Raw genomic sequence first — 25891 nt, forward strand, 5'->3', positions numbered from 1 at the left:
AAAAACCCAAACCGTTCCGTGCATCAATACCTGTATATAGTACAATATGGTATACCGCCCAGCCCTAACGCACACACATGCATTTATACACACACCGCCAGCTGCTGTGTACATGTGGTAGTTCCGGTCCTGATTAGATGTTGATTTGATTGAGCTCCCCTTAACTGGACCACTCCAGGTGGGGCTGGCTGGGCGCCGTGCTCTGGGATCGCTAAGCGCTGCCTGGGAGCCGGCTCACACTGGGGAATACAATCAGCGCATGGCTGGAGGCAGAAAAACAGAGGAGAGAGGGGGGAAGGAGTGGGGGGAGAGGGGGAAAGAGGTAGAGAAAGGAGAGAATCACAGCCATTTGAATCTCTGATGTTTTTGCTGAATCAAGGCTTAAAATGAACTTTTAAAAAGGTGTTGTATTCCTGACATGATGCTGTACATGTTCTATACAGATTCTAGAGATGATGGACTCTTATATACATGTCAAAAGCAGTGCACTAAATAGGGTGGCTTTTGGGATGTTACCTAGATATGTGCCATTGATACAGTGTAGGGTTCTTGTGGAGGTCCCTGCAGTGTGATGTCATTGAGTTGATGAGACACCTATCTGTCACACCTCAGTCAGATGGATCTGGGTCAGTCACCTAGCAACACACACTGATAACATCCACATGTATCCCTCCACCACCATAGTGTGATGAAGAGTGTCATGGACAGGAATGAAATACATTTAATTAATATCTTGTGAAAACATGAATAATTCATCATATTCATTATGTTCACAAGGCTATATGACAAAAATCTGTCATCTATGATTTTTTGATACCCTTTGAGACGGTAGACTGAGAGAATGAGAGGCATGTGACTGTGAAATGTTGGCCTGGTTCCAGATCAGGTTAGTGAAATGTGATCACTACCTAAACCCTACAGCATGGTTCACTGTGGTGCTTTTAACAGGGAAGCTGGAAGTTGATACAGTACCCCCAGCCTTTATGTATTCTAGTTAAACACTGGCCGCACCCTGCCGCCCATTCTGAAGCCCAGTGAACAAATATGAACATTTCTAATCTAGTTAAACACTGGCCACACCCAGCTGCCTATTCTGAAGCCCAGTGAACAAATATGAACATTTCTCACTGTTCTAATCTAGTTAAACACTGGCCACACCCAGCTGCCCATTCTGAAGCCCAGTAAACAAATGGACAAATATGAACATTTCTCACAGGGATTTGTATGGAGTCAATGATTTCTCCTTTCAGAGGCCTATGATGATTATACAGTTACAGTTTAGTCATTTAGCAGACGCTCTTATCCAGAGCGACTTACAGTAGTGAATACATACATTTCACTCATGCATTTTCTTTGTACTGGCCCCCCGTGGGAATCGAACCCACAACCTTGGCGTTGCACACACCATGCTGGCATTACAAACACCATGCTCTACCAACTGAGCCACAGGGAAGGCTTATTCTACCATAATGGCCTCACGTCTATCTCGCCACCTGTTAGACAGCTATAGAGAGGTTGAAGATGCAGAATCCTGAAAAGGGGATTCTATTCCGCTACTGCATGATGGAGTGGTGTGTAGAGAAGCAGCTTCCAGGGGATTGTGTACTTCAGTGTGGATGTCAATGTATTAGGAGTGTCTGAGGGTTATCCAGGGGCCTGTAGAAAAAAGCTGGGGAGATGGGAGTAGTATACAAGTGTAATCACCTCCCTCTCTCTCTCTCTCTCTCTCTCTGTCTGTGTTCCAGGAGGGGATGGTTTCCATCATCCTATTGCCGGGCATATTCAGAGCCAATAGTGAATAAAAACAGGTAAGATTTCATTTCACTCAAGCAGGCACACACACACACACACACAGGTTTCATCCAGACTTGTTGTCTCATAGTGTTTCCTCTACTCTCCTAGTCTGATGACCTTTGCTGATCAGAACTCCCTCCCTCCTCTCTCCTTTATTCTCCCTCCCTCCCTCCCCTCTCTCTCCTTCCTTACTTCTTCCTCCCTCCCCTCTCTCTTTCCTTCCCTCTCTCCCTCTTTCTCCACAGTGTGGGGGCTCCTCCCATGCGCAGTAAGAGCGTGGTGAACCTGCTCCACCAGGACACAGAGACAGATGATTCCTCCATGGTCCTCCCCCCTCCCGACTACAGCGACTATCCCAAGAGGAGTGTCCTCCCGGGCAGCAAGCAGCACTCGCCCTCCCTCTCCGCATCCTCCGGCTCTTCTGTACACACGGTCAGTCAGAGCCTGTCAGAGCTGATACTTAGTACTATACAGTTACTAGCTACCTGACCAGAGCTGATACTTAGTACTATACAGTTACTAGCTACCTGACCAGAGCTGATACTTAGTACTATACAGTTACTAGCTACCTGACCAGAGCTAATACTTAGTACTATACAGTTACTAGCTACCTGACCAGAGCTAATAGTTAGTACTATACAGTTACTAGCTACCTGACCAGAGCTGATACTTAGTACTATACAGTTACTAGCTACCTGACCAGAGCTAATAGTTAGTACTATACAGTTACTAGCTACCTGACCAGAGCTGATACTTAGTACTATACAGTTACTAGCTACCTGACCAGAGCTGATACTTAGTACTATACAGTTACTAGCTACCTGACCAGAGCTGATACTTAGTACTATACAGTTACTAGCTACCTGACCAGAGCTGATACTTAGTACTATACAGTTACTAGCTACCTGACCAGAGCTAATAGTTAGTACTATACAGTTACTAGCTACCTGACCAGAGCTGATACTTAGTACTATACAGTTACTAGCTACCTGACCAGAGCTAATAGTTAGTACTATACAGTTACTAGCTACCTGACCAGAGCTGATACTTAGTACTATACAGTTACTAGCTACCTGACCAGAGCTGATACTTAGTACTATACAGTTACTAGCTACCTGACCAGAGCTGATACTTAGTACTATACAGTTACTAGCTACCTGACCAGAGCTGATAGCTAGTGACTGTATAGTACCAAGTACCTGACCTTATCTGAGGTTTCGGATCATTTCAGTCCTTCTCAATTGTCAGTTGTGTAAACAGGAGAGTTGGCTGACGTTTACATGTGCTGCCTGTCTGCGTATAAGATGTTGTTTGTTTTAATAACACCTATATAACACCTTAACAATACTTAATAAGCACTTAATAACATCTCTTACTGATTACAAGCCACATTAAACCATTAGCACATCCTAATTCCCTAAAGGTTGTCTATACAGTATTTGATGCATCCTCATATTTTTGAATCCTGTATTGGATAGGATAAGGATAGGATAGGATAAGATGTTACTGTATGGTACAGTATAACAGATCATAGCATTGTATAAGACCATAGATATCAACTACATGACATCACTGGATTGTGGATAAGACACACCTGTAAAGAGGATTTCCCCTTGAGCCAGTATAGTAATACAGTATAGTAATACGGTATAGTATAGTAATACAGTATAGTAATACAGTATATTATAGTAATACAGTATAGTAATACGGTATAGTATAGTAATACAGTATAGTAATACAGTATAGTAGTATAGTAGTATAGTAATACGGTATAGTAATACGGTATGTATAGTAATACAGTATAGTAATACAGTATAGTAGTACGGTATAGTAGTACGGTATAGTAATACAGTATAGTAGTACAGTACAGTATAGTAATACATTCCCGGACTGTTGGACACCCTTGCATCTGGGAGCCTCTGCCCCACTAAGGGGCTGCTGGACTGTGGTAGAGTAGGATAGGGCTGGGCCTAGCCAGGAGGTTGTTTAAGCTAAAATACAGCAGTTTTGAATGTAGTTACAATACATTGTAAGACTCATCATGAGCCTAGCTATCTTAAGATGAATGCACTAACCAAAAGTCGCTCTGTAAAAGAGCATCTGCTAAATTACTAAAATGTAATTGAGCTTGACAAGTATTATCCCTTTATAGTGGTCTATTATCATCTGTAATGATGTGGAGTAAATACCTGGTCCTCTCCTCATGTCTGACTCCTTGTGTGGGTCACGCCATGCGTGTCTAATGCTCATCCTACACTCTAGCAATGCTCTCAACTAACTCTTGCTTTTGCATGTATTCAAAATCATCAGTCAAAGTTGTGGGTTTTCAAAGTGCAAAGGCCAATCCGAGGTTGTTTGTGCTTCCTGATCCTGGCTGAATGGAAATTCATGGTAAGAAGCCTAGCCACTAAACACCTGCTGGCGTTGGTTTGGCTGAAGGCATACAAACAAAGAAACTCAGTCTCCTGTTTAAACTTGTGCAAGCTATAACATGTACATATTGATGTGAGATGAGGATGAGAAGTGAAATAACTCTGGTCGAACATCTCCTGTTTTCCCTATGCAAAATGCTACATAGAACCAAGCCAGCAGTAAAAGTAGTGGAAAGTCCCAGTTACTGTAAAGCTATGCAGGATCCCTCCATCCCATTTCACTAAAGCAGAAACAGCTATTGAAGCCAGACTCCTTAAACCACCTAAAAGACATGGAGAAGCCCTGCATTGTGTTCAGATGTGACGTGTGATTTAACCCTCGCTACCCTGGCTCTCCTTTTAGTGGAATGTCAGCACCCAGAATCACATCTCCCACTACTCCATGACGTCCGTCACAAGAGACTACTTTTAGTGTAATTAGCTGTACCTACAGTACAGGCTGGACATCCCGTTCATCACATACACACTAGAAATAGCGACAGGAGGAAACATAAGCTGCTAATGCCCTCGTGGCTGTACAGGTCAGTGGTGACCCAGAGAGGTCAGGTTGTGGTTTGTGATGTTTGGCTCTCCTGTGTGAGAGGTTGAATGGAGAAGTCTGGGAAAGACAATACACTTCTCAACTTGTCTTTTCTTTCACGGCGGTGAAATATTTATTAGGCTACACTCTGCTGTGTCCCGTGTGTGTGTGTGTGTGTGTGTGTGTGTGTGTGTGTGTGTGTGTGTGTGTGTGTGTGTGTGTGTGTGTGGCCATTATCATGCCTGGCTGTCAGTGTACACTGAGTGTACAAAATATTGAGAACATCTTCCTAATGTTTTGCCCTCAGAACACCTCAATTCGTCTGGCCATGGACTCTACAAGGTGTTGAAAGCATTCCACAGGGATGCTGGTCCATGTGGACTCTGAAGCTTCCCACAGTTTTTTGTGTCAAGTTGGTTGGATGTCCTTTGGGTGGTGGACCATTCTTGATACACACGGGGAAACTGTTGAGCATGAAAAACCCAGCAGCGTTGCAGTTCTTGACATAAACCATTGCGCCTGGCACCTACTATCATACCCGTTCAAAGGCACTTACATTTTTTGTCTTGCCCATTCACCCACTCGTGTACATGCATCCTGTGGCACAGCTCCGGCATAGCCTTCCATTGGAATTCCACTCTGGGTGAACCTGACACCTGGAACCTGACACCCTCCTTCTCTTTCTCTCTCTTTCTTTCTCTCTGCTTCTCCCCTCTCTCTCCCTGTCTGACTTCCCTCTCTCTTTCAATGTCTCTCTCCCTGTCTGACTTCCCTCTCTCTTTCAATGTCTCTCCTTTTTTTCTCATCAACTTTCTCTCTGTCTCTTTCTGTGTCTTTCATTGTTTCTCTGTCCCTCACTCCATGCCCTACCTCCCTCTTTCTCTCTGCCTCGGCCCCCCATCTTTCTCCCTCTGTGTCTCTGCCCTGGCCCCCCATCTCTCTCCCTCTGTCTCTCTGCCCCGGCCCCCTATCTCTCTCCCTCTGTCTCTCTGCCTCGGCCCCCCATCTCTCTCCCTCTGTCTCTCTGCCCCGGCCCCCCATCTCTCTCCCTCTGTCTCTCTGCCCCGGCCCCCCATCTCTCTCCCTCTGTCTCTCTGCCCCGGCCCCCATCTCTCTCCCCTCTGTCTCTCTGCCCCGGCCCCCCATCTCCCTCTCTTTCTTTCTGCCCCGGCCCTCCATCTCTCTCCCTCCATCTCTCTCCCTCTGTCTCTCTGCCCCGGCCCTCCATCTCTCTCCCTCTGTCTCTCTGCCCCGGCCCCCATCTCTCTCCCAGTGTGTGATTCTGATTCTAGTAGGTACTTATCCTCCATTCATGCTGTATGAGTCAGTCAGACAGACAATCAGTTCCGGAACATCGATAGTAACATGTTTTACCAATGAAACACATTGTATTTAACAGTGCTGGACTACACCAACCTGCTGTGCTCCCATTCATCAAACAACACACAGAGATAGAGCAGGGGTTGAGGTGGTGGACACCGCTCTGGGATGCTCCCAAACGGCACCATATTTCCTATATAGTGCACTACATTTTACCAGGGCTCGGGTCATAGGGAATAGGGGGCCATTTAGGACACAGCCCCACTCTGTGGAGATGGGAATCTATCTATGAGTCAGGTTGTGTTCAGTTATACTGTGAGCGGGTGGGGTGTGTGTAGGTGAACACGGGGGGTGGGGTGTGTGTAGGTGAACACGGGGGTGGGGTGTGTGTAGGTGAACACGGGGGTGGGGTGTGTGTAGGTGAACACGGGGGTGGGGTGTGTGTAGGTGAACACGGGGGTGGGGTGTGTGTAGGTGAACACGGGGGTGGGGTGTGTGTAGGTGAACACGGGGGTGGGGTGTGTGTAGGTGAACACGGGGGTGGGGTGTGTGTAGGTGAACACGTGGGGTGGGGTGTGTGTAGGTGAACACGGGGTGGGGTGTGTGTAGGTGAACACGGGGGGTGGGGTGTGTGTAGGTGAACACGGGGGTGGGGTGTGTGTAGGTGAACACGGGGTGGGGTGTGTGTAGGTGAACACGGGGGGTGGGGTGTGTGTAGGTGAACACGGGGTGGGGTGTGTGTAGGTGAACACGGGGGTGGGGTGTGTGTAGGTGAACACGGGGGTGGGGTGTGTGTAGGTGAACACGGGGGTGGGGTGTGTGTAGGTGAACACGGGGGTGGGGTGTGTGTAGGTGAACACGGGGGTGGGGTGTGTGTAGGTGAACACGGGGGTGGGGTGTGTGTAGGTGAACGCGGGGTGGGGTGTGTGTAGGTGAACGCGGGGGTGGGGTGTGTGTAGGTGAACGCGGGGGTGGGGTGTGTGTAGGTGAATGCGGGGGTGGGGTGTGTGGCAGGTGAACGGGGGGTGGGGTGTGGGTAGGTGAATGCGGGGTGGGGTGTGGGCAGGTGAATGCGGGTGGGGTGTGGGTAGGTGAATGCGGGGGGTGGGGTGTGGGCAGGTGAATGCGGGGGTGGGGTGTGGGTAGGTAAATGCGGGGGTGTGGGCAGGTGAATGCGGGGGTGGGGTGTGGGTAGCTGAATGCGGGGGGTGGGGTGAGGGCAGGTGAACACGGGGGTGGGTAGGTGAACGCGGGGGTGGGGTGAGGGCAGGTGAATGCGGGGGTGGGGTGTGGGCAGGTGAATGCGGGGGTGGGGTGTGGGTAGGTGAATGCGGGGGGTGGGGTGAGGGTAGGTAAACACAGGGTGGGTGTGTGTAGGTAAACACGGGGGGTGGGGTGAGGGTAGGTGAAGACAGGGTGTGTGTGTGTGTAGGTGAACACGGGGGGTGGGGTGAGGGTAGGTGAACACAGGGTGTGTGTGTGTAGGTGAACACGGGGGTGGGGTGAGGGTAGATGAACACAGGGTGTGTGTGTGTAGGTGAACACGGGGGTGGGGTGAGGGTAGGTGAACACAGGGTGTGTGTGTGTAGGTGAACACGGGGGGTGGGGTGAGGGTAGGTGAACACAGGGTGTGTGTGTGTAGGTGAACACGGGGGGTGGGGTGAGGGTAGGTGAAGACAGGGTGTGTGTGTGTAGGTGAATAGCATGCTGTGAATGTTTTTCCGTACAATGAAAATAATAACTATCTGTGTAGGTGAGTCTGAACAACACTTCCTGTTTCTCTCTGTGTGTAGGTGAGAGCACGACAAGTGGAGTAACTCTGTGTATGTAGGTGTGTGTGTGTGTCGTAACTGTACTGTGTGTAGGTGTGTATGCGACAAGAGATTGTGTGTGTGTGTATATGACACAGACCTCCAGGGCTGTCTGAAGGAGGCAGGGATGGTATAGTGGTGAGTCATTCATTCTAGACTACCAGCCACGTATAGCTCTATCCTTGTGAATGGGATTATAGTTACTTCATAACTGCGATCACTCACTTCTCTTCATCTCCTTTGGGACACGACTAGGTCTGTTTGTCATGTTTAATACTGATAATGTGGTCATTTAACAGACTCTAAACACATTCAGTATATGTGGCCCCTGCAGGAATCAAACCCACAACTCTGCTGTTACAAACTCCAGGACCCAGGTCTTTATTGTGCTAGTATGACCACTGCCATAACGGAGAAGTCTTTTCCCCATTCAGCAGATTTGGCTGCAGGGAGTGAATGAGGGGAGGGAATTAGAGAGAGGAGGGTGGGATAGAGGGAGGAGTGGGGGTTACACAGGAATGCTCTGTCACCATGAGAAAAAGGCTCCCTTGCTGGTTCTGCCCTTTGTGTAGAAAGTGAGGCAGATGAATACAGAGAAACCGATTAAAAACCCAGAAAGAGAAAGGAGACTGACGTAGCGAGAGCAGAGGTACTAAAGGAATGTATCGAGAGAAATTGTGTGTGTGTGTTGACACCCTGCACTCAGTCTGATTAGGACTAGGATTAAAACTACACATCTGTCCAGGATGTCAAGAGGATGTTAGGACAGCAGTCAGTAAGGTCAATGTCTGTCTGTCTGTCACATCTGTCTGTCTGTCTGTCTGTCTGTCTGTCTGTCTGTCTGCCTACCACTCTCTAGGGCTAATGCTGTTCTGTAGGCTCAATGCTGTCCTCTAGTGGTGACATCCCAGCACTACAGCTGTGAGAGACTACCAGTGATGCGTGGGTCAGCAGTTTGTTCACCAGCACCCACCCGAAATTGCTAGTAACCCATCCGCAACCGCCCGACTATATGTCAAAATCTGAGGCCCACACTCAACCCTAACCCGCAAATATAGAAAATGCGAGGAACCATTTTTTGACTGGCCTTTTTGAATAGGCCTATGTTTCTGCTTATAATTTCCGACATTTTGGTATGCTATTTGTTAGTCAACTTGTCTATAATTAAATACATGCAGCTTCTCTTCTGTCAGTAGTTGTTGCCCTAGAAGACTAAATAAACCCTTGCTCACAAGAATGTCATAAATCAATAGAATGAATGCTTAAATCTAGTTGACATGGGTAAAGTTGCTTCTCTCACAAAGCAAAGACATTTAGGGACTGGGGGGAAAAATGCAATAACTCCAGTTTTAAGGAAATTAAAAGCTGTTATAAAGACCCAACATATATTTTTAAATAAGATTTCAGTTCAGCTTGGGTGCATATTTTATGTGGTTGAAATACTATCCGTTTTTATGATGCTGAATAAAATAGCACCTTTACACACGGTCCCTAACCGCGCATTCATTATCTCAAGATGCTGAAAGAAATCAATTATATTTCTCCACTGCTGTACCCCAGTCAAAATGTACATTTGTTGTATCATTTCACTGCAAGAAATGCTTAATTCTATAGGAGTTAATATTAAAGCTATGTGAGAGGTTATAGACCTACACTCAGTGTCCAGATTTCAGTTATACTACTATTCCATTTAACCCATCTTGAACAGTACAGTTCCCTTGATGTGCAATTTTGAAGTCCCTGTGTTGTGACCTCACAATCATCACACATCTTTCCCAAACAGACTACTGTTCTGGCCTACTGTTCTGGCCTACTGTTCTGGCCTACTGTTCTGGCCTACTGTTCTGGCCTACTGTTCTGGCCTACTGTTCTGGTCTACTGTTCTGGCCTACTGTTCTGGTCTACTGTTCTGGCCTACTGTTCTGGTCTACTGTTCTGGCCTACTGTTCTGGCCTACTGTTCTGGCCTACTGTTCTGGCCTACTGTTCTGGCCTACTGTTCTGGCCTACTGTTCTGGCTCTACTGTTCTGGCCTACTGTTCTGGCCTACTGTTCTTTTGCAGCATTTCTCTTATTGAATTAAACTCTGACATTGTCTTTTCGGTCTCAGAATTCTACAAGACTGATACATTTATGGATTTTAAATGCATTGTTTTCTCTTTATTCAACCCACCCAATATTTAATGACCCTAAACCCGCCCGCCCCGCCAATATAACTACAGGTATTGCAGGTTATGAGTCAACCCACGCATCTCTACACAGTACAGTAGGACAGTGTTTCCCCATCCTGGTCCTGGGGACCCAAAGAGGTGGACATTTTGTTTTTGCCCTAGCACTAACACACCTGATTCTAATCAAAGGTGTGATGATGAGTTGAATCAAGTGTTTTAGTGCTAGGGCAAAAACTAAAATGTGCACCCCTTTGGGAAACTGCATATAGGGTCAGATCATGATTTCACCAATTTCACTATTGATTCTAGTTTGTTTGTTTATTTGATTGTGACCGTAAGATTCAATCTAATTGTAACAATTTCAGGAAGATTGCTTCACCTCAACATGCCTTGACTTTTCACTGGCATAATGAGTGAGATGTTTATATATTCTTTCTGGAATGCACTGTCCCTTCCAGAAGAGCCATTTTCCCGTGTCAGTGTTCTGAGGTGATGAAGCATTCTCCTCTCACCAGACCTGGGTTTAAATACTATCTATTGAGAGGACCTGTTGCAATGGAACCAACAGAAAAGTCTCAAAAGTCTAGTTGCAAACCACACCATTTGTCACTCCAGGCAGACTCAAGCAATCACTCAAAAGTATTTGAAAGATTTTAAATAGCATTTGAACCCAGGTCATCTCTGTTTGTCACAGTCACAACACACTCACCAGTCAGCCCTACCAAACCTGTCTGAGGGGCAGTCTGTGGTGTGGTCTCCATGGGCAACAGATGCAAAAAGTCCCCAAAATGTTGTACATTTGGTATGGAAATGATATTTTTGCATGTAAATGAATCATTGTTGAATTCCATCATGGAGAGTGAATGGGTCTTGTGACTTACAGTATATGTGGTCTGATGATGTCTCTTGGGTTTGTTTACAGGGAACCCAACTGAATGGGTTTGGAAAGACGCCTCTTTTCCTCGGGTAAGTCATGCATCATGTCATATGGATTATGAAGATAATGTTAACACATCTATCTTAAACTCACAATAACATGTGTAGACAAGCAAACAGTGCCATGGAACGAGAGAAGCGATTTATGATATGTTTCTGACTCAATATTATTTAGAAATATTGTTTTTGGTTTAAAAAAACAACTGTATAGTTTTTGGTTTAATTTGATTCTAAACCAAATGTATTAAAAAGATTCACCAGGCTGTAATGTAATCAAAAATGTAATCTACGTAATCCCCAGAAGTAATTATCATGAGAGGGCCATAAACAATAACTAGTAATGCTGCAGACTCTAAGGTTAAAATCTCCCCTTTCTGGTAAATCTAGTTATAAATTGCTGAGGTGTAGTCACTTCTCAGGACACAAGCTCAAGTACACAGTACAACTATGAAAGATTTAATGTGATGTATTTCCTATTCAACAAAATTGTATAAATAAGGCTTGAAATGACTTATATGCTTTCTAAATATAGTATAATCAATTTAGAAACGACTAACTAAGATTTCCTTAACTGTAAAATACATATTTGCATATTTAATGTTAGAGAAAATGTGCATATTTTCTAAAGGTCTCTCTTGATCAAAATGTCTGCCCCCATCGATGTGAACGTCTCACAGCACGCTAGCTTGGCTTCCTGAACTTGTTAGGACCTCGCCTTTCATCTAATATTAATATTGTCCATTTATGACAAAGTGTTTTTTGTTTGAACTCTATTAATTGTTTGAAATTACTGGCTATAAATCAATCTCAATGTGCGTCAGCGACAAAACCACTTCTCCCGCTGCATTACGATGTAAGGATTCCAGGCATATGTGTTGTTAGTGGCTGTGATGTAGGGTTCAGCCAGGAGTTGATGGACAGTCGGAAGAGCAAATGAAATGGTAGGAGGGACATCCCAGCTTCAAGTGGTGTCAGATTTCACATCCTGCTACACACAGGCAGAAGAGACATACCCCTTTGTCCATTAGAATCAGGGCTACCGCTCAATGCAAGCCATTTCAATCTATGGTGTCCACATATTCATTTATCAGATGACGGTTGGAACCGGTACCAGAACCACTCAGGTCCCCAAAACAGGGGACATCTATTATAACAAGTTGTTTCATTGTATACACTGACTTTTTAGACCATATCAATAGCCTGGTGAATTTAATCTTGCTTATTGTCTACGTTTGGTATGTCCATGTCCAGACTACAATTAACAGTAGGCCTAGCCCCTATATCAGTGTGAATGCTATAGCCTATGTTTTTCCATATTGAAGCAATGCAACTAGAACAATGTGGACTGCAAACATGTTCAATATATTTAGCAAATATGGGGCAGGCTATTTAACGAACTAGACTATAACAGACTAACATTTGAATTGGAGTTGATGACAATGTAATACATAAAAGACCATAAATACACAACACATATTTAGCCATGGAGCACGTTCTGATTGACCCAGCCTGTCTGTGCCACTACCACCTACCGCGCCCATAATTCCTGTTGTGAAAATAGCTAAAGTATTTTTGACACACCCCAAAGCTGTAACGCTACCGCCAGTGCTAAGATTTACCATTGTGTTAGGTTTGTTCAAATAGGGCCCAAGTGTCATAAAATCATCACACCAGTATTAACCAGTCTCTGTCTCCTTAGGGGAGGGAACCCGTTCACCGCAGTCAAGCTACGTCCCACAGTCACCAATGACCGCTCAGGCCCAGTCATCTAAACCTCCAGACCCACCCTCCTGTCCACCTCTACACAGGAGCGGCACCTCCAGCTGGGCATCACCCCATGCTGTCCCCCCTCATCCTCCAGGCGGATGGACCCAGGGCCGGACACTAGTGGACAGGACAACTTGACACTGTGGGCTGCTGTGCTAAAGATCCAGTAATTTCACTACTACAGATGCCATTAGAAATGACATTGTCTAATACATAGTTGCCCTACTGCTGCAAACGCTCTCCCTGAGAAGGTGGGAGGATTTATTTATGTAAACAGATGCACATATATAGATTTTCTAGACCTATTTTTGTCGGCGATGATGAGTGGCAACATACTACATGCGTTCTCGCTGGGCGTGTGCGAAAAGGAGTCGAGGAAAGCCTGAGATTGGACCGTTGAAATATCAGAATGTATTTATGACTCTTTTTTTTTGTTGCTTGTTCAATCACTCGTCAAAGATTTTTCGTTGCCATAGGGCAGTAGATAAATGAATGTATGCAATACGGGACCTATGCATCACAATTTACGGAGGTCCTTATGGTAGTGTTGCTCTTGTTATTGTGTATCTCAAATATGATATGTAAAATTGCATTGTTGCTATCATTACTAAAGACCAACAGCTGGCGACTGTTGAATATAACTATACTCATTCAAGGGAAGCGCACACATCGTTTTTCCCCCTCAACTCCTTCCAAGAAGTGTACAACGAATTTGATTGGTTGAGTGTGTCATTGTCATCTTGCTGATTTGGTTTTACAGTTAAGTGTTCATACAGTGCTGCTGTTACTAGTGGAAGATGTGTTTACCTTAACTCTATATACCAACAGTAATCATTCTGTGAAACGTTTCTCACCTGTCTGTTATTCAGGTAGCCCGGGTCATGTTCATTAGGCACCAAACGGAAGAAAGCAGACTGAAACCTGAGGAATGTTTGTTATTGCTTGATAAGAAACTTTCAACTGTTTTAAAATGTTTTCCATTACATTTCCTAATGAATATGACCCAGTAGTGCTGTGGACATATGTTTTTAAAAGGACACGCTTAAATGGAACTCTTAACTTCCCATAGACCGTGCAGGCATTTTGCTTTTATCTTCATGCTTCATGGAAGGCATTTTCAGCCTAGTGGCTAATTTTATTATTTTTCTTTGGTCTGCCCTGCCTACTCCCTGAGTTTGGAACGTTGCTGTATGAAAATAAACAAATATATACTGAACAAAAATGTAAACGCAGCATGTAAAGTGTTGGTCCCATGTTTCATGAGCTGAAATAAAAGATTCCAGAAATGTTCCATAAGCATTAAAAACGTACTTCTCTCAAATGTTGTGCACAAATGTATTTACATCCCTGTTAGTGAGCATTTCTCTTTTGCCAAAATAATCCATTCACCTGACAGGTGTGGCATATCAAGAAGTTGATTTAACAGCATGATCATTACACAGGTGCACCTTGTGCTGTGGACAATAAAAGACCACTCTAAAATGTGCAGTTTTGTCACACAACACAATGTCACAGATGTCTCAAGTTTTGACGGAGCGTGCAATTGGCATGCTGACTGCAGGAATGTCCACCAGAACTGTTGCCAGATAATGTTAATTTCTCTACCATAAGCTGCCTCCGACATCATTTTAGAGAATTTGTCAGTACGCCCAACCGGCCTCACAACCGCAGACCATGTGTAAGGCATCATGTAGGCGAGTGGTTTGCTGATGTCAATGTTGTGAAAAGAGTGCCCCATGGTGGCGGTGGGGTTATGGTATGGGCAGGCATAAGCTACGGACAATGAACACAATTACATTTTATCGATGGCAATTTTAATGCACAGAGATACCGTGATGAAATCCCGAAGCCCATTGTCGTGCCATTCATCCGCCACCATCACCTCATGTTTCTGCATGATAATGCACAGCTCCATGTCACAAGGATCTGTACACAATTCCTGGAAGCTAAAAATGTCCCAGTTCTTCCATAGCCTGCATACTCACCAGACATGTCACCAATTGAGCATGTTTGGGACACGCTGGATCGACAGTGTGTTCCAGTTCCCGCCAATATCCAGCCACTTCGCACAGCCATTGAAGAAGAGTGGGACAACATTCCACAATCAACAGCCTGATCAACTCCATGCGAAGGAGATGTTTTGTGCTTCATGAGGCAAATGCTAGTCACACCAGATACTGACTGGTTTTCTGATCTACGCCCCTACCTTTTTTAAAGTATCTGTATTCCCGGTCATGTGAAATCCATAGATTAGGGCCTAAAGAATGTATTTAAATTGACTGATTTACTCATATGAACTGTAACTCAGTAAAATCTTTGAAATTTTTGCATGTATATTTTATTGCTTCACTGCTCGTCTTCTCGTTATTTCAACTCTTTGTTGTGGTGAATTATACATGTTATGGCCAATAATATACAACAGTTACTTTATGACTAGAAAGGCTTCAATCCAAGGCACACTGTTAATAGACCTTTTAAAGGCAATTGCCCTGAAGTTTGCAAAGATCACATTCATGTTCAACTCTGGATGTCGGCTCTGATTCTAATCATTAACTGGTTGACAAACTGAATCCGGTTCCTTACAACTGGGGTCCAATTGAACAAGAACAGGGTTGTCTTCTACAAAGTGATTGGGCACTGATCTAGAATCAGTTGAGCTTTTTAGACCATAATTCATATGATTATGAGGGACCTGATCCTAGATCAGCACTCCTACTTTGAGACGCTTTATGAATACAGACCAGGAAAAGTTTTAAAAGATCAGTCAAGACATGTACCGCACTCGTGTTTATTTACAATAACTCTTATAAAAAATAAGGACCTCAATCATGATAGCGTGTGTAGTGTTTCAAAGCAGATCCATGTAAAATACACCCCCCAATATATAACCCCATTTTATTACATGACATGGACAGTAACAATACACTACTGGTGTAGAGACATTCTCAGTTGATTGTCTATTGTAGGGAGGATCGCAGACTGAGTTGTCACTGAGAAGAATACTAAGAAGGCTACACATGTCAACCTGCTTGTAGTATGCAAAAACTCACATGCTTTCCCTCCCTCCTTTGGCTGAGTCCGCTTGGTTGTAGGTCAAAGACGTGGTGTCCGACTTGACCTGGGTGAACTCTACAGAGCCTGTGTAGGGCGCTTCAACCTATGTCCGAATTTCCACACTACTTAGAACGTACATTTTTATTGGGCATGCATTCTAAGTGGCTATAGTGACATGAAAGGATATTGGAACAGAGACCCCTGTTCATTAGGCAGCAAACAGTAGAAAATGGACTGAAACAGGGAGGGACTACCTGGTCACGTCCAATAAGAAACGCTGAGGTCTGCAGACCTATATAAAAGCAATCTATCAGAATCATACCTGTGAAAATATGACATGGCCACAGAATAAAAAGAAACCCAGAACAGACAACTCAAAAGACACATTTTCAATGTCTCAGTTAGGGACAGCTGATGTCTCAGTGTTACGTTTAAAACCCTCCCCCAGCCAGAGTCAAGCTGGGAAAAGATATTCTCTGTGACACTGGCCCAGACTGAGTGGGGGCAGCATTCTCAAAGGCTTCAAAAACAGAGGTTCAAAAGGGTTGCTTAAAGCGGCTCTCGCTCGATGGGTCATTTCCTTATAGTCATATACCTGTACAGTGACAAACCATTTCCCAACATAATGAGTCTTCTTTAAAAAATACATAATTAATCCTAGAATGTGACTACATGAAACAGAAGGCGCTTCAGGAGTGGCAGAACTGAACAATTCCCAGGTGCGGCGCAATTGGAATTTAACATTGAGCACAAAATCAACTTGTGCCTCCATTTGATTGAACATGACAAAATAAAGGAATTCTATCAAGTAAATGATTTGTTATTGATCCACGTCTTGAGCCACATAATGATCACAATCCCTTTCTGGGCCTATATCACAAAGAGCCTCAGAGTAGGATTGCCAATCTAGGAATCTAGCTTTTAAATCATAATGTACAAGGTATATATGGACAGGGAGGACCTGATCCTAGATCTCCTAGCACTCCTACTCAGATGCACTTTTTTAAATATGCGCCCTGGGGCCGTATCCACAAAGCGTCTCAGAGTAAAACATTTGGTCGTAAGTGCTAAGAGACATTTTACTCCTACTCTGCAGGAAGCTTCTTTAGTCATAACAGTCCCCCACCTAGTCAAGAGATATTTAGGAGACCTCATGAGCTGTCCTAACCAGTTAAGTTACCAACACGTGTCTTGGTAATAGAAAACGGCAGTGGTTCCTGCACCATAGACAGGCAGTTGCTTTGGAGTTGAAAGAATGTTTGATATTTCTATTTGATCAACCCATAATAATGTACACCTTGTACCTTGTGCTTTTGACAATGATTTCACAAGGCTTCGTTCACATGACAGCCTATGCCTAAATACTTACAACCACTAGGCTAATAAACAATCCCACAGTTCTCTTTCAATGATTTCATGACCCCTACATCATGTCATTTAAAGTTATCCCTTTGAGCGCAATATCACATTAAAAACAGATGCCTAAAAGTAGCCGTGCCTGTGGGTTGGGCAATGGAAAGCATCTACAGCCTATATTAACTGATTGTGTTCGGTAAAATTAGACCTTTCTGAAATGCTTTATGTAACATTATCGACAAGTGACTCGAAGGCCTAGTGTGCCAAAGCTATTTAGATGTGTTGAACAGAAGTGTGCTGATATAACGTTCATATTTTAACTGTCAAACTGTATGATTCAGTGCAATATGCCCATCACATTAATATAAACATATGCAAACCAACATATTAGGCTAAATTAAAAGTAGACAAAGTGATCGTGTCAGGCAGATGATATCAAACGTTGTACCACTGCAACATTCACCGTAGTTGTCTGAAGCGTGCTATACAGCTGGCAGTGCCTCGTCCTGATTGGTTATTCCTTCTCATTTGCAACAATGACAACGAGCATCATCACTACCCCTCTTTTGCGCTCCCTCAAACTGTCGTGATTACCAACAGAGAAACTTTAATGAGTTGATTTTTCTCCTGGCTCAGAGTTCGTCTGAGCAGTAACTTATCATCATAAAACCTACTCTGAGCCGGGAGATTTTTTTTGTCTTAAAACGGGATCCTAGGATCTTTTCTGATACGCTTTGTGGAATATGGCCCCTGGCTGTTTTCTGCTCTATAGCGTAATAAAGGCACCAGCAGTAGATAGACAAAGATCAGGCTTCTTCACTAGATAATACTACCAAAGTATATTCTACCATGTGCAAATGTAGCTTTTCACATGCACCTCTATCATATTATCAGAATGAATGGCTGGCTATAAGTTCATTGTGGCGACTACTTAATCGTTGTATAGAAAATCCATGGCATCCTCAGTGTGTAATAATTCTAAACAACACAGTTCTAAGACCCAGCTGGGCTGTGAGAGGATGAGCTAGCTACTGGTTGGTCCTTCTATCCGAAGGTGGCGCCACAGTTGGGACATCTCCTCTGGCGCAGTGCCAGGCAGAATAAGATCCCCAGGGGGAAGAAGAAGACGGCACACATGATCCCCAGACAGGTGAAGTCATCCTCCAGCACGCCCACTCTGAAAAAAGATGAAGGCACACATTAAAGAGACAGAAAGTTGGCCTCTGGTGATGCTCTCCAGCAAAAAAGGGGCCACCTGAGCAAAAACGTTTGCCTATAACTAAGGATTTGTGTGGTTTTATGAGATAAGAAGTTATTTAAAAATGATCATATACGTAACAACATTCAAGCTAAAAAAATGTAACTCATCAATTAGCAACTAAATTCCCATCCACCCCAGAAAGCATTTTTTAGGACTGAGAAAACTCATGTCAATGCATCCACCTCCCAAAAACCAAGCGCAGGAAAAGGAGCACCTATTGGTGTAGAGATTGAACCATTCTGTTGTTGTTGTTGTGTGTCAAGTCGCCACAGGGAAAATAACTAATAATGAGAGAGAGAATAATAAGTAGCCTATTCTTTCTAGCATTGTGACTCTGGGCTTTCTAGGTTTCCATGGTAATCCAGTGTTCGAGATGCAGTGCTATTAGATGTATGAGCCGTGAACATAATCATCACGCTGTGGTCTCACTGTGTGACCTGGGGAATCACATGGACAGAGAGTTAACTGTTCCCCTGACCAGAGTGGCTACTAGAAGGAACAGAGCTGCAGGGGTTAACAGCTAGTCTTATGACTCCACATGTTGGCTGACTAGCATCATGTCCAATGCATCTGTCAACTCCCCTTAGAGGAAACCTACATTGTATAGACCCAAATATGTCTAGATGTTGAACTGTAGTGATTACACTATACACCTACTAGCCAATCACATCATGGTGTGTTAAAATCACAAGTGCTTTTTGTGACAGATATTAACACCATTTCAATAAGCGTTGTGACTAGAGGGAGTGCAGCTACCAGAAGTTACTTTTTACAGCAGGTTAGGAGAGCATTTTAGCTAGCCCTAACCCTTTCCCTAACCTTAACTTAAGTCTCCTAACCTGCTACGAAAAAAGGTAACTTCCAGTTGAAGCTATACTTCCTCTAGTTACAACCTTTTCTAAAAGAAATGGTGGACAGCAAAAATATGTGAGCAACAACAGGTGGAGCGCAAATGTAGTGTGGACTGTGACGTTTTGCCTGCTCTGTGTGTGTGTGTGTGTGTGTGTGTGTGTGTGTGTGTGTGTGTGTGTGTGTGTGTGTTGCCTGCACCTGCCCTGCTGTGTGCCATGTACATGTCATGGGTGTGTTTACACCGCCACTGCTTATCAGCGGAGTATCAGAGTGCCAAGGCCACAAACTGGACTAGAACCCTTTAGTGAACCTGGCAATGCAAATAGTGGTGACAATCTAGTGGTGACAAACTAAAACAGGCCGTCTCCCTCTACTCTCAATCTAGTGGTGACAAACTAAAACAGGCCGTCTCCCTCTACTCTCAATCTAGTGGTGACAAACTAAAACAGGCCGTCTCCCTCTACTCTCAATCTAGTGGTGACAAACTAAAACAGGCCGTCTCCCTCTACTCTCAATCTAGTGGTGACAAACTAAAACAGGCCGTCTCCCTCTACTCTCAATCTAGTGGTGACAAACTAAAACAGGCCGTCTCCCTCTACTCTCAATCTAGTGGTGACAAACTAAAACAGGCCGTCTCCCTCTACTCTCAATCTAGTGGTGACAAACTAAAACAGGCCGTCTCCCTCTACTCTCAATCTAGTGGTGACAAACTAAAACAAGCCGTCTCCCTCTACTCTCAATCTAGTGGTGACAAACTAAAACAAGCCGTCTCCCTCTACTCTCAATCTAGTGGTGACAAACTAAAACAAGCCGTCTCCCTCTACTCTCAATCTAGTGGTGACAAACTAAAACAAGCCGTCTCCCTCTACTCTCAATCTAGTGGTGACAAACTAAAACAGGCCGTCTCCCTCTACTCTCAATCTAGTGGTGACAAACTAAAACAGGCCGTCTCCCTCTACTCTCAATCTAACACTCCTAGAAATCAGGCTCTATTATTTGACTTTGTGGTCCAGGCCTCAGAAGTGAAAACAAAAGTCTGTATTTACACCAAACACTGATGTAAAGTCTCATTGGAAACATGCCATTAGTGTATTCTATCATCAATTAGCCTATTATGTTCATTTTAAAAACACTAAATGTGATTATTATTTTCTACAAAATCAACACAAGACAGACACTACAGCTGCTGGGTCATGTTCATTAGGCACCAAACGGAATAAAACAGACAAACAGGAACAGACTACCTTGACTTGTCCAATAAGAAACACTCCTTTTCCGTTGCAAAACATTTCAATGTTTATTAGGACAAACGTTTTCCGTTGTATGACCTAAAGAACACGACCCTGACCATTTTTCATATAAGACCACGTTGACGTTTGACCTTCAAGAGCATCATACAGTACAGTCAATCAACTTCCTCTCTCCTGTCACATGTCTGTGTTCTTAGCAGCTGACACTGAAAGGATGTTGTGTCAGACAAATTGAAACCACTGCGGTCACTCTCGAAATGAAGCTTTCCCCTACAGCAGCAGCTTTAGCGTGTACTAGGCCTGCCTGCCCGCCCACAGTGCAGTGTGTGTGTGTAACAGTGTGTGTGTAATACTGTTATCGTGATGCTCACATGTAGCTATGCTGTGGAACATCCTTTAGACACAGAAGGAGCAGAAGACAACGGTCATTTGACACATGGAAACCACGTGTTCACCACAGGAACACTATTGATTAACACTGAAAAGGCTTTCCTTGATAGCAGATTAGCCTACTGACCCGTCTTGGTTTGGCAGACCCCTACACCTTCTCCCAAATCTATTTGTATTGGTCACATGCACCGACTACAAATCTGGTAATGCTCTTCTTTCTAGATCACCTTCCTTACACGCTTGTTATAGCATTACTCCACCCTGTGGCTTGCAGAGATTCAGCGCTGTGCGAACAACAGCGTAATAGCTTCTATGTTGTTTTTTTTCTCTCAAAAAGACAGACCATAACATAACCTGGTGACATCATATCCTGTGATGTCAACCAACTCATCCTAATATTTATATATTTCTTAATTCCATTATTTTACTTTGAGATGTGTGTATTGTTTGCTACTACTGCACTGTTGGAGCTAGGAACACAAGCATTTCACTACACCCGCAATAACATCTGTTAAATATGTGTTTGTGACCAATAACATTTGATTTGAACTGAGCAGTTAAAGGTTACTTTACTAAAATATAATAAAATAAGACAATTGAAGGCTGCCAGAAATCCAAATAGTTCCCCCCTCCATAGATACAATACTGTTGTATTGAATTATGTGCCGCCTTCAAACATACAGTATACTTCCCCACTATGAGTGTGTTGTTTGGGGCTGGTGTCTCACCTGCAGGCTGGGCAGCCCCCCACCACCACCACAGAGGGCTGGATGATCGTGTACGTGCCAGGGTAGGGCTGCTGGGCTATGGCTGGGCCCATCTGAGCACTGGGGCCTCCTTGGAACCCTGTGGTAGGATAAGGGGAGGGGAGAGGAGTTTGAGGTTGAATTAGGCTAGATCTGAACTACAAGGGGAAGTCATGAGTGTTAGTTTCCGTTTCAGTCAGTCAAGAGAGGTAAAGGAATATATAGTATTTGTCACTAGTAAAATAACGAACCCAGTACCCTGTATAGGGCATAGACTACTCTAATACACACTTGTACATGTGTGAAATATGACAAATATAAGCATCCACCCAAATTATTATTGGTATTACAGTCAACAGGCTACTCTATAAATGTCAGCAAGTTCATACAACCTAAAATATAAAAAAAGTGACGTTATGGCGGTTCCAGCATTTGCACATCGGCGCGTAACGACGTCATACTCCAGGAGCTAGCTTTGGACGTTAGGTAACAACCCTACAATGTGATCTACTTGCCTGGGCCAGTGGGGTACTGATATGGCGGCGGCTGTTGAAAGCCCGGGGGTGCAGGGGTCGGGGCGGGGATAGCTCCATAATTGTGCTGCTGGCCATATTCATACGGCCCCGGGACGACGTTAGCATAAGCGGGAGGACGGTCTTGGAGAAGAGGTTTGCTGTCCATATCTGTTGCGTCCTCAAGTTACCTTTCTCTTTCTTTGCCTTGGCTGGCCCTCTTCTTCCCACACAAATTGGATTTACTTAGTCGGTGTTGCCTCGAGTCATACGACTTTCGCAGGCACGGATGGGTAAAAAAAAACTAAGAAAACACGACGCGCAAAAATTTAAGTTATCGCCTCTCTCCATGTGCCAACTTTGTCCTGACTGCACCACCCGAAACACTCGCGGACTGTTCAGACTAAAGGAAGGATGCTTATATAAAAATAAAAGAGTGAAATGTCTAAAATATCGCCATCTTATCACCACATTGTCATTTTCTGTCAAAAGAACCTCTCTAAACACTCTAGAGCACACAAAAAAAAACTGTTGTAAAGTCGGAACTCGTTTTCCCTTTCCGTCTGGATTGTCACAAGACTCGAATCATGTGATGCGCTCCGGAACGCCTATGTGCGGAGAAAGGGGGCGCGTTCGAGCGGATCACATTTGTCAAGTCGGTGACCAAAGTCTGTTGCATTCTGGGTTTACAAATTGTCTGACTTGTGCCTATGAAGTTTTGACTTCAAATTTGTGCAGTTGTTCTTCACCAACTTCATCCTGCAACCATCGCCTGCATTGTCAACCAATCATTTGGATGTTTTTTTGTTTTTTGTTTTACCCATGCAAACGTGTTCAAGGACATGTCTGAAACAGGAACCTATTTAACAAGTTGTGTGTACAGGTGATATACCATAAAACTTCAATTAATAGCCCGGGTGTTTATTTGCTTAAATTACTGAATACAACAGGTGCTTATTTGAGCCAGGCACACTGCTTTTGCATATTTGCATAGTTAATTGTTTAATTCCAGCATTCACTTCCAGCATTTTAATCAATCTTAATATCCTGCACTAATGTGTTATAATTGACACACTGTGTCACGTTTCTTTTGTCTTAAAATGCCTCTATTTAAAAAATGTACAAATAAAACATTTCCTTGACAGAATAATTATTATCATCTTTGACTGTGCATTTTCGGCAGTTCTTACTTTCGCCACAAGAGGGCGATCGGCCGATTTCTGGGGGTCTGTATATCCGAAGTTGTTGACTGTTTTTGTGCTTGTCAGCTGTTAGCAGCCAATGACTAACAGTTCCTTACTGTCTGTCGATAAAAGCAGATGATTGCCATCGTTTTATAGAATCCTTACTGATTTAGTTAATGTAAGAAATCAAACAAAACATTTCAAACAATTCATGGTAAACTAGTTAACAATTAATTTAGACCTGGTATTTATTTGCTCTAATGTGTAAAATTTCCCTGCTGGCTATTAAAATGGACAGGTGGCTATTTGAGGCTGTGTGTAATTTAAGTTTTACAGTATACAAATAAATGTGATATTTGAGGTTCTCTCTCACTAATTGACTGAAAAATATACACACATATTATGATTTCAGTTTATGAGTGTGTGCTATGGGGGTTAGATACATGTTTATTTCAACATAAAGAAAACCTTTTTTAAATAATGGCAAAACTGCCATGTTGATCTGAGCATTGCTGTTGGAAAAACCACAATAGTGTCCAACTTTAGGCTTTCGCAGATGCACTTCCCCAGACTTCACTCCTCGACTTTCGTCTACGGTCGGTTGCCTTAACCCAGTGGTCACCAACCAGTCGATCGCGATCGAATTGTCGATCTCCAAGGCATTTCTAGTCGATCGCCAAACATTTCTGTAAAAAACCCAACGATAAAGCCTTGTGATCCTATTTTTTTATTAGTCTCGGGCTGTTGATGGTAGGCGCAGCCAATTCAGCTGCCCTGCGCGCCGGGTAGGCAAACTGTTGCCATTTCATCTGTCTGAAGGTACAAACTCTGCCTTTCCGGTGGGCCTGGAGAGGAAATCAAGTGCACTATGCCACCGCTAGCCAGTCAGATTGCTCAGATGACCGAGTCTGCACAGTAACTTACTTAGGAGGCATTAAAGAAAGCTACGGCAAAATTGATACTGTGAGATTTCACAACGTTTAAAACCATGACTATAGAGATACTGTCAACGAATACAGCAAAGAGCTGCTGTTTTTATGAGTGAGTGTAAGTTCTTACTCAACACTTGGTATTCAACACTTTTATAACCCATAAAATGCTCGTTCTTCCTATATCCATTCAGCGCTACAACAAGCAGTGCAGCAGTAATGCATGAGTAGGAAAGTGTATCTATAGGCTTGGGTCTTTTTTAATATCAAGGAATATTTCACTTTCTCTGTTCATAGGAGTAACAACATGAATTTGTGCATGAGGCAGAAATATTGCGGTGCGACTCGAGTTTCGCCATCAGCTGGAAGACGGTGTCCCTTTTTGGAAGGTGTCAGTGGAGGAAATGGAGAGAGGAGGGATGTTGAGAGACGGACCATCAGCCTGCTGCTCTCTCCCTCTGCTGAGACTGACCATCAGATGCAGGCACCATCAATTCAGTAAAATAAAAAGCTAATGATTTAAATGTGTGCTCAACTCAGCTGTGCCTCACAGGTAATACAACAACGGATCTATTACCGGTGTGATCATATACACTACCTCACATTTTGAAATGAATATTTTTTTAAATGTCCCGAACGACAATGCATTGGCAGGTAAATTCAAGCAACGCCAGTATGCGGTGATAATGTATTGGTCCTATAGCTTACTGCACAGCCTCATTGTTACAGTACTGTTTTTAATTGGTTAATGTTGCATAGGCTTACATCTTTTGAGTCATGTTAATAAAACAATCAGAGCGGTAGATCTCGGCATGCATTTTGACTCAGAATGTGATCTTGATTTAGAAAAGGTTGGTAACCACTGCCTTAGCCTTACCACTCAAACGCACCCAGCGCTTCTTAAAGTGGCAATCCATCGCTGTGCTGCGCTGTGCTGTAGCAAGCACTTCTCTCTAATTGTATTGGAAAATGTATGCATATTAGGGTATTATTCAAACTTTGTACTAAATTAGACCCACACAACAGTATTGGTTTATCTCACCTAAATTTACTTCTGCACAACAATTATTACATTCTGTATGACCAAATGTAACGTTAGGCATACAGCTCATATTATAATGCTTATGATATTTAGACATAATAGGCATGCCCTATTGAATTAATTACATTCAGAATGGCAACACTAGGCCTATATCAAGGCTATATTGCCTTCAAACTCAACTCTGGACCTCGACGCCAGTTCCACTGCCCTTTTCTTGTGTTGTCACAATTCCTATATAGCCTCCCAATTTGAAAGTGTAGCCTAAAACAAAATACCTATCATGTCACTGTAGTAGATCACTAACAATAACAAATATTGGCCCATGGTCTATTTGAAGGCATTGGGCATGCAAATATTGTGATTACGATAACTCATTATTGAGTCAACTAAAACCTACCTACTGTTTAATTATTTACACCTACCGGTATCTTAATCAATAATTAAGATACCGGTAGTAGGCTATATGTGCGCGTCTCTCCACTTCTCTGTCAAACAGCTATAGCAGTCGGAAAAATATACAAGCCCACGCAGTTTGTCCAATCAAAATACGAGATTCGGGACACCT

The 25891-nt window shown here is 43.7% G+C and overlaps 2 protein-coding genes and 1 non-coding gene across 4 annotated transcripts in view; 1 reads left to right on the top strand and 2 right to left on the bottom strand.

The window, feature by feature from the left end:
* LOC106601826 (brain-specific angiogenesis inhibitor 1-associated protein 2-like protein 1) overlaps positions 1-14071 on the top strand; it is a 69715-nt gene extending 55644 nt beyond the window's left edge. For both annotated transcript variants that reach the window (XM_045719966.1, XM_045719965.1), the window contains 4 exons: positions 1746-1808; positions 2040-2226; positions 10970-11013; positions 12683-14071. In XM_045719966.1, the coding sequence (XP_045575922.1) occupies positions 1746-1808; positions 2040-2226; positions 10970-11013; positions 12683-12755 (367 nt within the window). In that variant the 3' untranslated portion in view covers positions 12756-14071. The remainder of the gene's footprint in view (positions 1-1745; positions 1809-2039; positions 2227-10969; positions 11014-12682) is intronic.
* On the bottom strand, positions 1361-1456 carry trnat-ugu (transfer RNA threonine (anticodon UGU)). The gene is made up of 2 exons: positions 1417-1456; positions 1361-1396 (listed from the first exon to the last, which is right to left on the bottom strand). It is a non-coding gene; the product is annotated as a tRNA-Thr (tRNA).
* A 1451-nt stretch (positions 14072-15522) lies between the features above and the next one.
* On the bottom strand, positions 15523-22764 carry LOC123743402 (brain protein I3). Its single transcript, XM_045719973.1, has 3 exons — positions 22175-22764; positions 21642-21759; positions 15523-18337 (listed from the first exon to the last, which is right to left on the bottom strand). The coding sequence occupies exons 1-3, from the start codon at positions 22338-22340 to the stop codon at positions 18205-18207; spliced, it is 417 nt and encodes a 138-aa protein (XP_045575929.1). The 5' UTR covers positions 22341-22764; the 3' UTR covers positions 15523-18204.
* Between the last annotated feature and the right edge of the window lie 3127 nt (positions 22765-25891).

Source organism: Salmo salar, chromosome ssa06 (assembly GCF_905237065.1).
Source record: "Salmo salar chromosome ssa06, Ssal_v3.1, whole genome shotgun sequence".
NCBI lineage: Eukaryota > Metazoa > Chordata > Actinopteri > Salmoniformes > Salmonidae > Salmo > Salmo salar.